This window comes from Xiphophorus couchianus, chromosome 13 (genome assembly GCF_001444195.1).
Source record: "Xiphophorus couchianus chromosome 13, X_couchianus-1.0, whole genome shotgun sequence".
NCBI lineage: Eukaryota > Metazoa > Chordata > Actinopteri > Cyprinodontiformes > Poeciliidae > Xiphophorus > Xiphophorus couchianus.
Genome location: NC_040240.1, coordinates 3,079,946 through 3,094,753, shown reverse-complemented (window position 1 = coordinate 3,094,753; position 14,808 = coordinate 3,079,946). Strand labels below are relative to the sequence as shown.

Below are 14,808 nucleotides of genomic sequence, written 5' to 3'. Positions count from 1 at the left end.
ACACTGTGCATCTCCTGAATTGTTTTCATGCATTTCTCCTACTTCCTAAAATGATAGCAACAAAACAGAAAGAGGTGGAACAATCCTGTGTTCCAATGCTTTCAAAGAGGTTTAAGTTGGAAAAAGAAAAAACAAAACAAAAATCATCATCCATACAGGATGTAGGCTACCATGCAGCACAATGCATTACAATAATGTTAATCCACTTCCAGTGACATCTTAGATACAGACAAAAACATGTTCAGACACATCCTTAACGACTGCATCTGTCATAAATATTAATATTATGTTGAATAATAGATTGAGAGGAAAAAGTTCTAAAGTAGAGAGAAGTGTGACATCTTTGCTGAGCTCGTAACGGTGAATAAGTGCTGTTTTTTTCAACAAAAAAAAAGAAAATTAAATAAAAGTAAGAAAATACTGTATATCTCTCTTGTCCCCCCTCTCCTTTATATTAAGCAGGTGGATCACCCTAAAAAAAATTGTTCTTTGTCTTAATTATTTAGGGTTAATTAATATGCTTCAGTGTCATTGTTTGGGCTTAGTGACACTATAATGCTCAGTATTACTTTGGTTTCTTTCTATCTGCCTTTATCGTCTTTTTCCCATGATACATGCCTGTTTAAACGAAAAAGTATTATCAAATGGCCAAACAAAAGGTCAAATTATTTAAGATTCAAAATGAAACGTGAAATGTTTAGGACTTTGACTCAACTTGAGATTTGTCTGCCTAGACTTTGTACTTGACTTGGAGTAAAAGTTATGTCCTTACTTGGGACATAACTTTTATGTCCCAAGTAAGGACATATGTCTCAATTCTTGAGGAAAGACTTGAGATATGTGACTTGGCTTCATTCACACTACAGCCTGAAGTGACCCAATTCCGATTTTTTGTCAAATTGGATTGTTTTGAAAAGGTCGTTCATACTGCCACAGCCACACATATGCGACCTGTATGCATTCTGCAGTCTGAACGAGCAAACAACCTGAGAGTGTCCCGCATGCGCAGTAGAGGACGCAGTAGAGGACACAGTAGAGGACGCAGTAGCGTCAGCGTTCTCAGTGTTCTGCCAACAGCCATAAAAAGAAGTGCTCTGTGTTTGCGGAAGTAAAAATGGATGCTAACGGTGGAGCATAGCTTACATATTTAAAATTGTTGTCCGGCCGGAGTCAACATTTTAACAACTTAGTCCTCATTATAATCCATCATGGTTGTTGTTATTCTTTCCGCTTGCGCGTATCAGGATGCAGAATAGTGATATTTGTTGAGTATTAGTGACGTTCAGTTCGAATGAATGCGACCCAAACGTTATTTCGCTTTTGAATCGGATACGTATCGGATATTCAAGTGGCTTGGGTCGCATTCGAAACAAATCCGACCTGTGCTGTTCAGACTGTCATGGAAAGATCGGATACAGGTCGCATTACGTCAAAAAAAAAAAATCGGAATTGGGTCACTTCATCCTGCACTCATTAGGTCCGAGCCTCAGAGGCCGCTTGAAATGAGGTCTAACAGTACTACAGTGCAATGCATTTTATTACTTTTTATACATTTTTTGCTGTTTAGATGTAGATATTTAGTTTTATATAATTAATACAATTTAATGCAATTCACCTGATGTAGTCAGTTTTTTTAAAATGCTTTCTTTTAATGTACTTAAAAGAAAGCTGTTCTGAAAAGCTTTATGATTTGCGTATAATAAGTGCAGAAAAAACATAGAAAAAAACTTCTCCCTGTCAAACATAAGGTATGAAGGCGCATCATTAATTCTGAATGTAACTCTGGTTCTGCTCATGTGTGTATTGGTGTTCAGACAAAGTTCATGTCAGACTGCAGTGGGAGCATTAACAATGTGAAAAGAGTCAAACTGATCCTCAATGATGACCAGGAAGTCGAGGAGGCAGGTCTGAGCAGCAGCACAGCCAGCGGCACAGGTATGTTGACCCAGTAACAAGGGTTGCATTTAAAGGAATGTCTGGTCACAAGTGAGACAATAATATTTTAATTATTCGAATAAACATACAAATTAAATGCTATTAATGAATAAATGCAATATTTTGTCACAATTCAGCTATTAATGTATGTTACTGAGATTTTATCTAGATACAGTCTACATAGAGCAGGGGACGTCATCTATATTTATGATAGTACAAGAAGACCCATATCCATTATGCAGGTTGAATCACAACAGTTGAGGGAATTGAAAGCATATTTTGTAAATAAATAACGTGAGTGTGGCTTAAGAAATTATGTGAGGTTATTATAGCTGCTTGTTTCTCAGCTATATATTAAACTGAATGATACGTTTCCAATATTTAACTTTTTCATAGTTTGAAATTTTCTGAGACATGGAAGTTGGGATTTTTATTGTCTGTTAGCTTCTTAAATAAAGGTTTGACATATTTTACTCTATGCTTAATTAATATATATAAGTTTAACTCTCTGAGATGACTGAAATGATTGAACTTTTTTCATATTAGCCAGTTTTTTAAAGATGTTCGTGTAAGAACTGTGTTTTGATTCATCTACAATTCATGAAGCTAAATAGTTTCATCCAACTATTTAGCTGGATGCGTTCCAGCTAAATATATCCGAGCTATATCTGCTAACTGCAGATGTATTCATGATGAGATTGAATATAGATATATTTACCTTTTCACATGACCCTTGTATGAAGGACCAAAACTGACATAATAAGAAATAAAAGCATAATTACATATTTAGTTTTTCCATGTCCTTACACACGAGTTTCCGTCAAGAAATGTATATATTTTCTTTTTCATTTCCCCCAAACACAGGTTTTTGTCACGAAAGTAGATATTTTGTTTTGTCTTTTCCTTATACAAGCCCTCTTTCTTTTGTCATTGCCTCCTCTCCTTTTTCTGTTTGTCCTTTTTTGACTTGTCCTTTTTCTGCTTCTCCGTGTGCATCTTTATGTTAATGAGGAGAGCTGCCTTCTATGTCCATCTCCTCTACTATTGGCCAAAAGAGCTTTAGAACCAACGTCACTGCGTAAGGCGTTGACGGGTGTTTATATCTCCCGCAGTTGCTCGGTGCCATCTTTACAGGCCACAGACCAAAACAAACTTTATCCCGGGGTTTTTATTGTGTGACCGACTTCAGTGAAGTTAGTTTCGAGTTGGATATTGGATATCCCAATATCCGCCAAGCAAGCGGCATTTAGCTCAAGGTTGATCCGATTTATGAACGCTAATGTCAGCCAGCCGTTCTCAAGCTCCCTCCTCAAGCGCTCAGAGGTTCACTTAGGGACTGTCAACTGTCAACAGGAGTGTTTGGTATTTTCCAAACCAAACAATCAAATGTTAATAAATGCCTTGCCTTGTGACTTTATGAATTCATGCTTTTATATGAGACACACTACCCTCTATTAAAATGTCAAGTCATATTCAATATTTTAAATAATTTTAATATTAAATAATTAAATAACCTATTTTTTTAGTTTAAATTTACTATTTCTCTTCAATAGCTTCTAGGTCATGTGACCTATTGAGTCAAAATCTGTGTGAAATTGTTCTACCAGTCTGTACAGATGAGGTACACTCATTTTTCCCCATTTTAGATGTTTTTATATTTTTTACATTATTTTATATCAAAAAATATATGTGTTTAATAGGTCACGTCATGTGACCCACTAACAATCAATCAATCAAATTTCATTGGTATAGCACAAGTCAGCAGCAAGGCATTTCAAAGTGGTTCACATTATCAAAAACATAAAGTCATGTTCCATAGTCATGTAACATTACATTAAGTCATTAAATTCGTAATTGATTACGTTTCAAATACAACTCAAAACAGGTGGGTCTTTAGTTAAGATTTAAAGAAAGTCAGTGTTTCAGCTATTTTACAGTTTTCTAGAAGTTTGTTCCAGATCTGTGGTGCATAGAAGCTGAATGCTGCTTCTCCTTGTTGGGTTCTGGTTCTGGAGATGCAGAGCAGAACCAGAACCAGAATTTGAGGGGTCTGGAAGGTTGATACAACAACAGCAGACCTTTACTGTATTGTGGTGCTAAGCTGTTCAGTAATTTATAAACTAACAGTATTTTAAAATCTATTCTCCGAGCTACAGGGAGCCAGGGTAGGGAAGTTAGAACTGGGTTTATGTGCTCTAACTTCTTGCTTTTAGTGAGAACGCGAGCAGGAGTGTCCTGGATCAACTGCAGGTGGAGGATTGATTTATTAGGCAGACCTGTGAAGACGCTGTTGCAGTAATTGTTAGGTAAATTGTATATACAGGTCCTTCTCAAAATATTAGCATATTGTGATAAAGTTCATTATTTTCCATAATGTAATGATAAAAATTGAACATTCATATATTTTAGATTCATTGCACACTACCTGAAATATTTCAGGTCTTTTATTGTCTTAATACAGATGAATTTGGCATACAGCTCATGAAAACCCAAAATTCCTATCTCACAAAATTAGCATATCATGAAAAGGGTCTCTAAATGAGCTATGAACCTAATCATCTGAAACAACGAATTAACTCTAAACACCTGCAAAAGATTCCTGAGGCCTTTAAAACTCCCAGCCTGGTTCATCACTCAAAACCCCAATCATGGGTAAGACTGCCAACCTAATTGCTGTCCAGAAGGCCATCATTGACACCCTCAAGCAAGAGGGTATGACACAGAAAGATATTTCTGAACAAATGTGCTGTATCAAGGCACCTCAGTGGGAAGTCTGTGGGAAGGAAAAAGTGTGGCAGAAAACGCTGCACAATGAGAAGAGGTGACCGGACACTGAGGAAGATTGTGGAGAAGGGCCGATTCCAGACCTTGGGGGACCTGCGGAAGCAGTGGACTGAGTCTGGAGTAGAAACATCCAGAGCCACCGTGCACAGGCGTGTGCAGGAACTGGGCTACAGGTGCCGCATTCCCCAGGTCAAGCCACTTTTGAACCAGAAACAGCGGCAGAGACGCCTGACCTGGGCTACAGAGAAGCAGCACTGAACTGTTGCTCAGTGGTCCAAAGTACTTTTTTGGATGAAAGCAAATTTTGCATGTTATTCGGAAATCTAGGTGCCAGAGTCTGGAGGAAGACTGGGGAGAAGGAAATGCCAAAATGCCAGAAGTCCAGTGTCAAGTACCCACAGTCAGTGATGGTCTGGGGTGCCATGTCAGCTGCTGGTGTTGGTCCACTGTGTTTTATCAAGGGCAGGGTCAATGCAGCTAGCTATCAGGAGATTTTGGAGCACTTCATGCTTTAGCTTTATGGAGATGAAGATTTCATTTTTCAGCACGACCTGGCACCTGCTCACAGTGCCAAAACCACTGGTTTACTGACCATGGTATCACTGTGCTCAATTGGCCTGCCAACTCTCCTGACCTGAACCCCATAGAGAATCTGTGGGATATTGTGAAGAGAAAGTTGAGAGACGCAAGACCCAACACTCTGGATGAGCTAAAGGCCGCTATCGAAGCATCCTGGGCCTCCATAACGCCTCAGCAGTGCCACAGGCTGATTGCCTCCATGCCACGCCACATTCAAGCAGTCATTTCTGCAAAAGGATTCCCAACCAAGTATTGGGTGCATTACTGTACGTAATTATTTGAAGGTTGACTTTTTTTGTATTAAAAACACTTTTCTTTTATTGGTCGGATGAAATATGCTAATTTTGTGAGATAGGAATTTTGGGTTTTCATGAACTGTATGCCAAAATCATCCGTATTAAGACAATAAAAGACCTGAAATATTTCAGTTAGTGTGCAATGAATCTAAAATATATGAATGTTCAATTTTTATCATTACATTATGGAAAATAATGAACTTTATCACAAAATGTTAATATTTTGAGAAGGACCTGTATTATTATCAAATATTTGTTGTTTCATGCGCCTTTATAATGTTCTTGTCTGATATGCCTTTATTTGTTTCATCTTAGCATAAAGAATGTTTCTTTGTTGTTGAATTACTTTGATTCCTTTCTCAGAAGGCCTCTCTGAGGAAGAGCAGAGAACCGTTTTCAACAGGGTTATCGTTCAGCCGAAACCTCTGCATCCTTGACCTGTTAGATAGCTATAAAACTGTTGCCATGAAGACGCAGTGTTGTATAAAGTACTGAAATCTCATCCATCCATCCATCCATCCATTTTCTGTTCACCCTTGTCCCTAATGGGGTCGGGAGGTGCTGGTGCCCATCTCCAGCTACGTTCCGGGCGAGAGGCGGGGTTCACCCTGGACAGGTCGCCAGTCTGTCGCAGGGCAACACAGAGACATACAGGACAAACAACCATGCACACACACACTCACACCTAGGGAGAATTTAGAGAAACCAATTGACCTGACAGTCATGTTTTTGGACTGTGGGAGGAAGCCGGAGTACCCGGAGAGAACCCACGCATGCACAGGGAGAACATGCAAACTCCATGCAGAAAGACCCCGGCCGGGAATCGAACCCAGGACCTTCTTGCTGCAAGGCAACAGTGCTACCAACTGCGCCACTGTGCAGCCACTGAAATCTCAGAGTCAAGTAAAAGTACAAGTACCTCTCCAAAATATGACTTTGGTAAAAGTCGAAGTCACTGACTGAAATGTTACTTGAGTTAAAGTCTTAAAGTATCTGAAACTTCTTGTACTTAAGTATGGAAATTACTGTAAAATGGATGTACTCAAGTAATGTAATGAAAAGTACAAGTAAAAAGTAAAACAAAGCAAATGCAGTTTGAATGACATTTTTTATATTTTGGTAAACTTGTCAAATACACTTAAAATAATGTACACAACCAAGTGCAGGCAAAATTAAACCTGCTAATAGATATACCTGCAGGCATCATTTGGTTAAGAAAATTAGGTGCTTTACCTATAGCACAAGGTTAACTTAACCTGCTTTACAACTGAACCAGCTGCTTAGTATACCCTCCAGGACAGAAAATACAAAGGTTTTGTAAGCCTTAAGTTTTCCCTTCAAGTAAGGTCAGTGCTGAAAATGAGAAAAATAAATAGTACAGAAAATGCGGCCAACATGAAGAAAAAGAGCTGTTACGATTACTCTACTTCACAAATCAGTGAATCAGTCAATGCTACAGTCAGTAGGTGGTGCACACAACTGGTCATTATGGAAAAGAAAAAAAGAATTGGGAGGGAAATGGAGCTTATTGGCATCTGTAAACCTGGTTTTGAACTTGTATGCCTTTCCTATATTCGTTAAATTTAGTCTAAATTGCTATCGCTATGGCTTCTGTCCCCCCTTGAACAGAGGAGTCTAGGTAGCCTGCTACAGTCAACATTAGGCCTAAGCTAAATACACCACGTGTGGAACTGAAACAATGCCAAACAAAGTTCATTTATGGTCAACGTTTCACAATACAGCAGTGTCTAGTGACCAAGCTATAGTTACTGAAACAGGAGGATTATAACCATTTCATAAGAAGTTACCTCGATGTGTTTCTTCAAGTTGGACGGGGAGTTTTTGTAAGATAGAATTTCCACATCTTCGGGCAGGAATAACATAAACTGCATCTTTAACACCCACGAAAGCGTGTATTGTGTTTAAATAAGGCCATGGGCTCTCATCACCAGCTGGTGGTTCCCCTGGAGCCGTGTCCGACGTAGTTGCAGTCGTTGTGGTCTCCGTCTCCTCCTCCATGTGACTGCTGCTGATTGCGAGACTTGCTTTGTGTTTAATGGGAGAAGCGAAACAGGTGTATCCTATTGGTGGTGATGAACAAGCCCAGGCAAGTAGGCTACCGACTTTGTTCGGTAGCCTACTTGCTACTTGCTAATCAGTAGGTGGGGTCAAAACACTTTGTTTCTCTCTCTCGCTTTTTTGTAACGAGTAACTAAACCACATATTGAAAATGTATCGGAGTAAAAGTATGCAATTAAGTTCGGAAATATAGTGAAGTAAAAGTGAAAGTCATCAAAAATTTTTATACTCGAGGAAAGTATGAAGTACTCCAAAATATACTTAAGTAAAGTAGTGAAGTATTTTTACTTCGTTACTATACAACACTGTGAAGACGTACAACTTGCTCTGTGTTATCCTGTGTCTGGAACAGAATAATCTAGTGTGTAGATACCATGTGTTTTGTTAGTGACTAGCATTTGCGTTGCAATTATGTGATTGAAGTGTTTTCCCCACCCCTTTGAGACGCTCTCTGTAACAGGGATCCTAACAGCAATAAAAAGGGAGAACGGACACATATGTTTTCAGAACGGAAGAGATGTGTGACTGAAAACATCTCTGGCTGTTCTCGTGAGTGCAAAAGAATCTAACTCTCTTGTCTTTCTTGTGTTTGTTAAATCTGTCTCAGTAGGTGTTTAAACCTGACAGTAATCAATACGACTAAAGATAAACATGGATGAGTTTCTCTAGATCTCGCTGAAACATAAGTCCTCTAATGTTCTTCAGGTGATAGAAGGCCAACTTTGTGACTGTCTTAATGTGGCTCTGAAGGTTCAGGTCAGAGTCCATCACTACTCCCAGGTTTCAGTAACTGAAGTAATAACTGAAGCTGTGCATTGACTCTAGATCTATAACTCTAGGCTGTTCCTCTTTTGGTGCAAATATAATAACTTCAGTATTGTTTCTGTTCAGCTGCAGACAGTTTTGGCACATCCACACATTTATCTGTTCTAAGTATTTATGGGATGGGTTCAGAGTCGCCTGGTGACATGGTAATGTAGAACTGTATATCGACAGGGAATCAAAAGGGTCAAATCGAATAAAAATGAGTGTACCTCATCTGTACAGACTGGTAGAACAATTTCACATAGATTTTGACTCAATAGGTCACATGACGTAGAAGCTATTGAAGAGGAATACTAAATTCAAACTAAAAAAATGGGTAACAAAAATAAAAAATGAGTTAAAATGGAATAAAAATGCATGTGCCTCATATATACAATTTAGTACAACAATTACACGCTGATTTCTAGTCAATGTGGCACATGATACGGAAGCTATTGAAGAAAACACTACACACTACTATTACACTACTATTATATTATTTAATATTAACATTATTGAATATGACTTGACATTTTAATAGAGGGTAGTGTGTCTCATGTAAAAACATGAATTACCACTTTTTTGTATCAGTTGGCCACAAGGCAAGGCATTTATTAACATTTGTTTGACAGGAGTGTTTGATTTAGAAATTTGTTGATAGTCCCTACATGAACCTCCGAGTGCTTGAGGAGGGAGCTTTAGAACGGCTGGCCAAAGTTAGCGTTCATAAATTGGTTCAACCTTGAGCTAAATGCCCCTTGCTCGGCGGATATTGGCATATCCAATATCCAACTTGAAACTAACTTCACTGCAGTTGGTAACACAATAAAAACACCGGGATAAAGTTTGTTTTGGTCTGTGGCACCGAGCAACTGCGGGAGATGTAAACACTGTCAACGTCTTACGCAGACACGCTGGTTCTAAAGCTTTTTTGGCCAATAGTAGAGGAGCTGGACATAGAAGGCAGCTCTCCTCATTAACATAAAGATGCACACGGAGAAGCAGAAAAAGGACAAGCAGAAAAGGGGAAATGAAAAAGAAAATATATACATTTTTTGATGGAAACTCATGTGTAAGGACATGGAAAAACTAAATATATAATTATGCTTTCATTTCTTATTATGTCAGTTTTGGTAATTCATACTCTTGTTTTTGGTTTCCCTTCATTAATCCTCCAGACAGCATTGTGTCTGGAGACAATAAATGTCTTTACTTTGGCTCTAACTCCAACTGGCCCATTCATTTATATATATGTTAAAAAGGTTCTGTATTATATTGCAATGATATGGCGTTGCTTCAGATTTGATTTGACTTTTACCATTTTTTATAATCACTGCAGACTGATCAAATAATGCATTCGGCCTCTGAGCTCCACGGAGGAAGAATAACCCTGCAAAATTCTGACCGTACTGCAGGAAAAATCCTGTTCTCCAAACTTATCAGACTGGTGTTTTTTCACATCGTTAAGTTATAATGCAACTTCTGAGGTATAAAATGAATTATAGTAAACAAGACAAAAGTGTTCAGGCAATCACTCCACAAAAATCTAGTAGAATGTCAGGGTCTTGGGAAAATCTGTTTGGGCCTGCTCCAGACTGCACCTCTGTGACAGACCAATACAATGCAACACAAATTTCTGAGAACTTTCTTGTTCTCCTTCTTCTATAAAGGCCAGATTAGTTCATGACTTATTGTTCTGATATTTACAGATTCTCCCAACAGAGCTGTGAATCTTTCCAGCTTCTCCTAAGTTTCCATGTTTTTCTTTCAATTCAATTAAATTTTATTTCTATAGCGCTAATTCACAACAAATGTCATCTTAAAACCCTGTAAAAAAAAAGAAAGGTTTTACTGTACTGCACTGCTTGGTACTAGGTATTAAACAGTACAGTAAACTCTGTTAATTATTCAAAGTAGATCAAAACGTTTCTATCTAAGAAAACCCAGCAGATTGCATCCAATCATTGACTGGAAGTTTTTTTTTGCCAGTTTGACAACAAAGGTTGTCAACAAGACAACAAAGGTTGTCAAACTGGCATTAACATTCCAGGCTGCAATTATTTTGCGTTTATCATGTAAAATTGTAATAAAATACATAAAAATTGACAAACTTTGATTGACAAAATTGACAAAGTTTCAGGCACTGTAGTTCAGCTACATTCCTGGCATTGTTTCTTTGGTTTTAAAGCTCTTCATTTACAACAATTCAACTCATCTGACCTCTAGGTGGGATTGAATGCTGGGAGTTGCAGCAAACCCGAAAGCCCACTGCTGAGACAAAGGTTAAATGTCATGACCTTGAGCACTGGCACAAACTCAACTCTGACCTCTGTGATGTCACCTCCTGGCTGGGCAGGGTGCTCCCTGAGCTGGAGAGACTGCAGCACATTGCTCCATCCCCCAGCATCCAAGACATTGAGGTCAACATCAAGAAACTCAAAGTAAGGTCATGTGAATGCTGACCACTGCGTCACAAAACCTTTAATAAAAAACATTAATCTAAAATTAAAATGTTACCTTTGTTCACATCTGTGAAGGAGATGCGGAGGACCTTTAACACCTACAAGTGTCTGATGATCTCTGCCAACTTGAGCAGCCATTACTTCCTGCAGGCTGACGATGCTGAGCTCCAGGAGCTGCAAGAGGCTCTGTGCTCAACCAATCACAGCTGGACTCAGGCCTGCAGCACTCTACAGAGCTGGGAGAGGAAGCTACATTCTGCTCTCATGCAATGTCAGGTCAGCCCCACACATTTCCATTAGTATCTAGAAGAATTTCACTTGAACATGACATATTTCTAAAATGTGGCCTCACACTGTTGATCTGTTCCTGCAGGAGTTTCATGAAGCATTGCACTCACTGCTATTGTTGCTCTCTCAAGCTGAGAACAAGTTGCATGCTGTAAACATTTTCAAGTTGTCAATTCCACCGTCTACCCTGATCCAGCAGCAACACACGCTGATGGTAAGAAGGCTCAAATTCAGTTAATCACAAAGTGGGGCTGCCCTGATCAGGCTTTTTGTGATTTGAGGGTTGCTGCTGTGACAGGCACCGACAACCTTGTGGTCACAGCTCCGATAAGCCACCTTGACAATGGAGGCATGGAACACAGTCCACTCAGAGTCAATGTCCCTCATCTGTCCCGGAACATGTTTGAAGTTCTGCCGGAGATGGGAGTTAAAGCTCCATCTCACGGGGGATTCCGCCAGACATTCCCAGCAGACCCTCACAACACATTTGGGCCTGCCAGGTCTGACCGGCATCCTCCACCACCACCGGAGCCAACTCACCACCAGGTATTGGTCAGTGGAAAGCTCCGCACCTCTCTTCACCCAAGTGTCCAAGACATATGGTCGCAGATCCGATGAAACGATGACAAAGTCGATCGTCGAACTGCGGCCATATGCTTGAACATTGTGTTCGTTATAGACAACAACGGAACACTGCTCGAGTTCAGATCGGGGGGGTCGTTCCTCCTAACCACTCCCCTCCAGGTCTCACTGTTATTGCACTATGTGCAATGAGGGCAGTGAAGTCCCCCAGCAGAACAAGGGAGTCCCCAGGAGGGGCACTCTCCAGTACCCCCTCTAAGGACTCCAAGAAGGGTGGGTAATCTGAACTGTCATTCGGCCCGTAAGCACAAACGACAGTCAGGACCCGTACCCCCAACCGTAGGCGGAGGGAGGCTACCCTCTCATTCACAGGGGTAAACCCCAACGTACAGGCGCCAAGATGGAGAGCAACAAGTATGCCCACTCCTGCCCGACGCCTCTCACCGTATGCAACTCCAGAGTGGAAGTATGTCCAGCCCCTCTCAAGGAGACTGGTTCCAGAACCAGAGCCATGCGTCGAAGTGAGACCGACTATTTCTAGCCGGAACCTCTCAACCTCACACACTCCGGCTCCTTCCCCACCAGAGAGGTGACATTCCACCTCCCAAGAGCCAGCTTCTGCAACCGAGGATTGGACCTTCCCTCAGCCGCCACCCATCTCACATTGCACCCGACCCCTTTAGCCCCTCTCATAGGTGGTGGGTCCATGGGAGGGGGGACCCACATTTCCTCTTCGGGCTGAGCCTGACTCCAAAGTGGAGCCCCGGTGACCCGCGTCCAGGCAAAGGAACATGAAGTCCAAAGGTCATTTCCATCATCGGGGCCTTCGGGCTGCGCTTTGTCTGGTCCCTCACCTAGGACCTGTCTACCTACCAGGGGCATAAAGCCCCAGACAGCATAGCTCCTAGGATCATTGGGGCACTCAAACTCCTCCACCAAGATAAGGTGGCAGCCCGAGGAGAGTAGAGCATTGAAACTATCAATGCTGTTAAATTTGAGTTAATGGTTTCAGCATCGGTAAATGAAAAGATTTTAAATAGTCTAAAATGAAATTCAAGATTTTAGGTATCTAGTAAGTATATTTTTTAAAATTTCAAAGAGCAATCTTCATAGTTAGATTGTTTGGTTACCATAGCAATAATCAACTAAGCATGGATCCCTCTTGAAAGTCCACTTAGGTGGTACATTTTTATCTTTCTATTATTTTAATTTTGCTATTCTGTGCCTTGAAACTTCAAGTGCTGAAGGAAGCTGAACTTATCTCAGGTCATAACTTGACCTGAGATTTTCAACAAACTCCCAGACAGGATTTCACAGTCTTGTGTCACCCTCTGTTGCAGACTCTGCAGGAGGAGCTTCATTCCAGACATCGTCAGGTTTCAGCTTTGCAGGAGATCTCTTCCCAGCTCCTGTTGGAAGCCACTTCTGAGGAGAGTGTAGAGGCCAAGGAGAAAATTCATGTCATTGGCAACAAGCTTCATGTGTTGCTGCAGAAGGTAGCTGCAGCCCTGTGTTCACTGCAGGAAATAGTGGTAGGTTCATGTTTATTTTCTGGGCATTTTATTTACTCATTTTTCATTTTCTGCATAAACACAAATAAAAGCTTTGAATAAATAAACTGGTCTGTTATGTAGAGCTAAAACAATCTCAATATTCACAAATGCAGAGAATGCATAAACTGCTGGCCCATTAACATACTAAGTGGGCCGGCAGGTTCACATGTTCACAGGATAATTCAGGGTTTCCGCAGTGTACTATAGGCCTGGCGGCCCGCCATAATTTACTAGCCCCACCACCAGGTTAAGTCTTTCTTGTTTGTTTTCACAAAAATGATCATAAAAAAAAGTTGTTTTTTTTTTTTTTTTGAATCCGGTGTTCTGTTTGTCTGTGCTACCTGTAAATCCGTCCTACCTTGTGGTAATGCACATGCACACATCGATGCTACGTCACATACTGCTTAATCAGCAGATTTCTTATAAATACGTCCTACCTGTGGAAGTGTCGTTTCATGTGTTTTATTTCATCGAAGATTACGGTAAGCTTTATTTAATTTATTTTATACCTGGCTTTCATTAAGCTGATGTATTACTTCATGATTTTAGTTTACATGGCAGCAGCTTATAAATATATTTATGGCTTTAAACAAGTCATTGTTTAGCGGTTAATCAGGACAAAATATGTTGTTTTGTGGGCTATTTTGTCCCTATATTTTAAAAATATTTTAGTTTAATTACACCTTTTTTTATTTTTCTAAATAGATATTGGTAGCAATACTATGTGGGATTGAAGCTGTCTAATAGCAGTGTAATATTAGTGTATATTAATCATATCCCATCATTTCAGTGCCCTGCACAGTTTGGTGGACGCATTGTGGCTGTGCTGCATCTGATAGCAGACATACAACGTATTAATGCGCAAAAAAGATCTGCGGTGATCTTCATTTGTCTGTGTTTAATTTAATTCCAAGAAAAATGTGTTTCCCCTGTTTGATACTGTTTTATTCTTACAAACACCTCTGTATTCATAATATTTTTTAACAAGTAGGATATTCTTGTAAAAGGATTAGTGCTTTTCATTTTAAACAGGTAGAACATTCAGATGAAGGAAGTGATCTTCTTGTGGTTTCGTCATGTATAGAAATTGTTCCAATGCTAAGCTAAGCATAACTCCTAAGCTTCCACTTCAGTCCCGTCACTCAAATAATGTTATCCAATATATTTAACATTACCACAACCCGCTATAGTTTTCTGTTTGTAAACATGACCGTAGCAGCTTTGGATGCATAGCACCGACAGACAGACTTAGCTGTCTATCCATCCTATGGTAGGAAAATTTGAGGAGGTAGCAATGATAGTCAGAACACCTGTCTTGTGCGAAATTCTGTTCCCCTGTGTTTTTGTTTTTACAGAGAAATTGGTCAGAAGCACCGTGAAAATGGTCACATCTGCCTCTCTGGCTGCAATGCGCGGTCCCGACACAGGGGGAACAGATTTTCACAG

The 14,808-nt window shown here is 40.1% G+C and overlaps 1 protein-coding gene across 1 annotated transcript in view; it reads left to right on the top strand.

Moving 5' to 3' along the window:
• LOC114155579 (nesprin-2) overlaps positions 1–14,808 on the top strand; it is a 53,183-nt gene that overhangs the window by 33,296 nt on the left and 5,079 nt on the right. Inside the window, exons 9-13 of the mRNA XM_028035533.1 lie at positions 1,815–1,935; positions 10,704–10,918; positions 11,015–11,215; positions 11,313–11,441; positions 13,150–13,341. Coding sequence (XP_027891334.1) covers positions 1,815–1,935; positions 10,704–10,918; positions 11,015–11,215; positions 11,313–11,441; positions 13,150–13,341 — 858 coding nt within the window. The remainder of the gene's footprint in view (positions 1–1,814; positions 1,936–10,703; positions 10,919–11,014; positions 11,216–11,312; positions 11,442–13,149; positions 13,342–14,808) is intronic.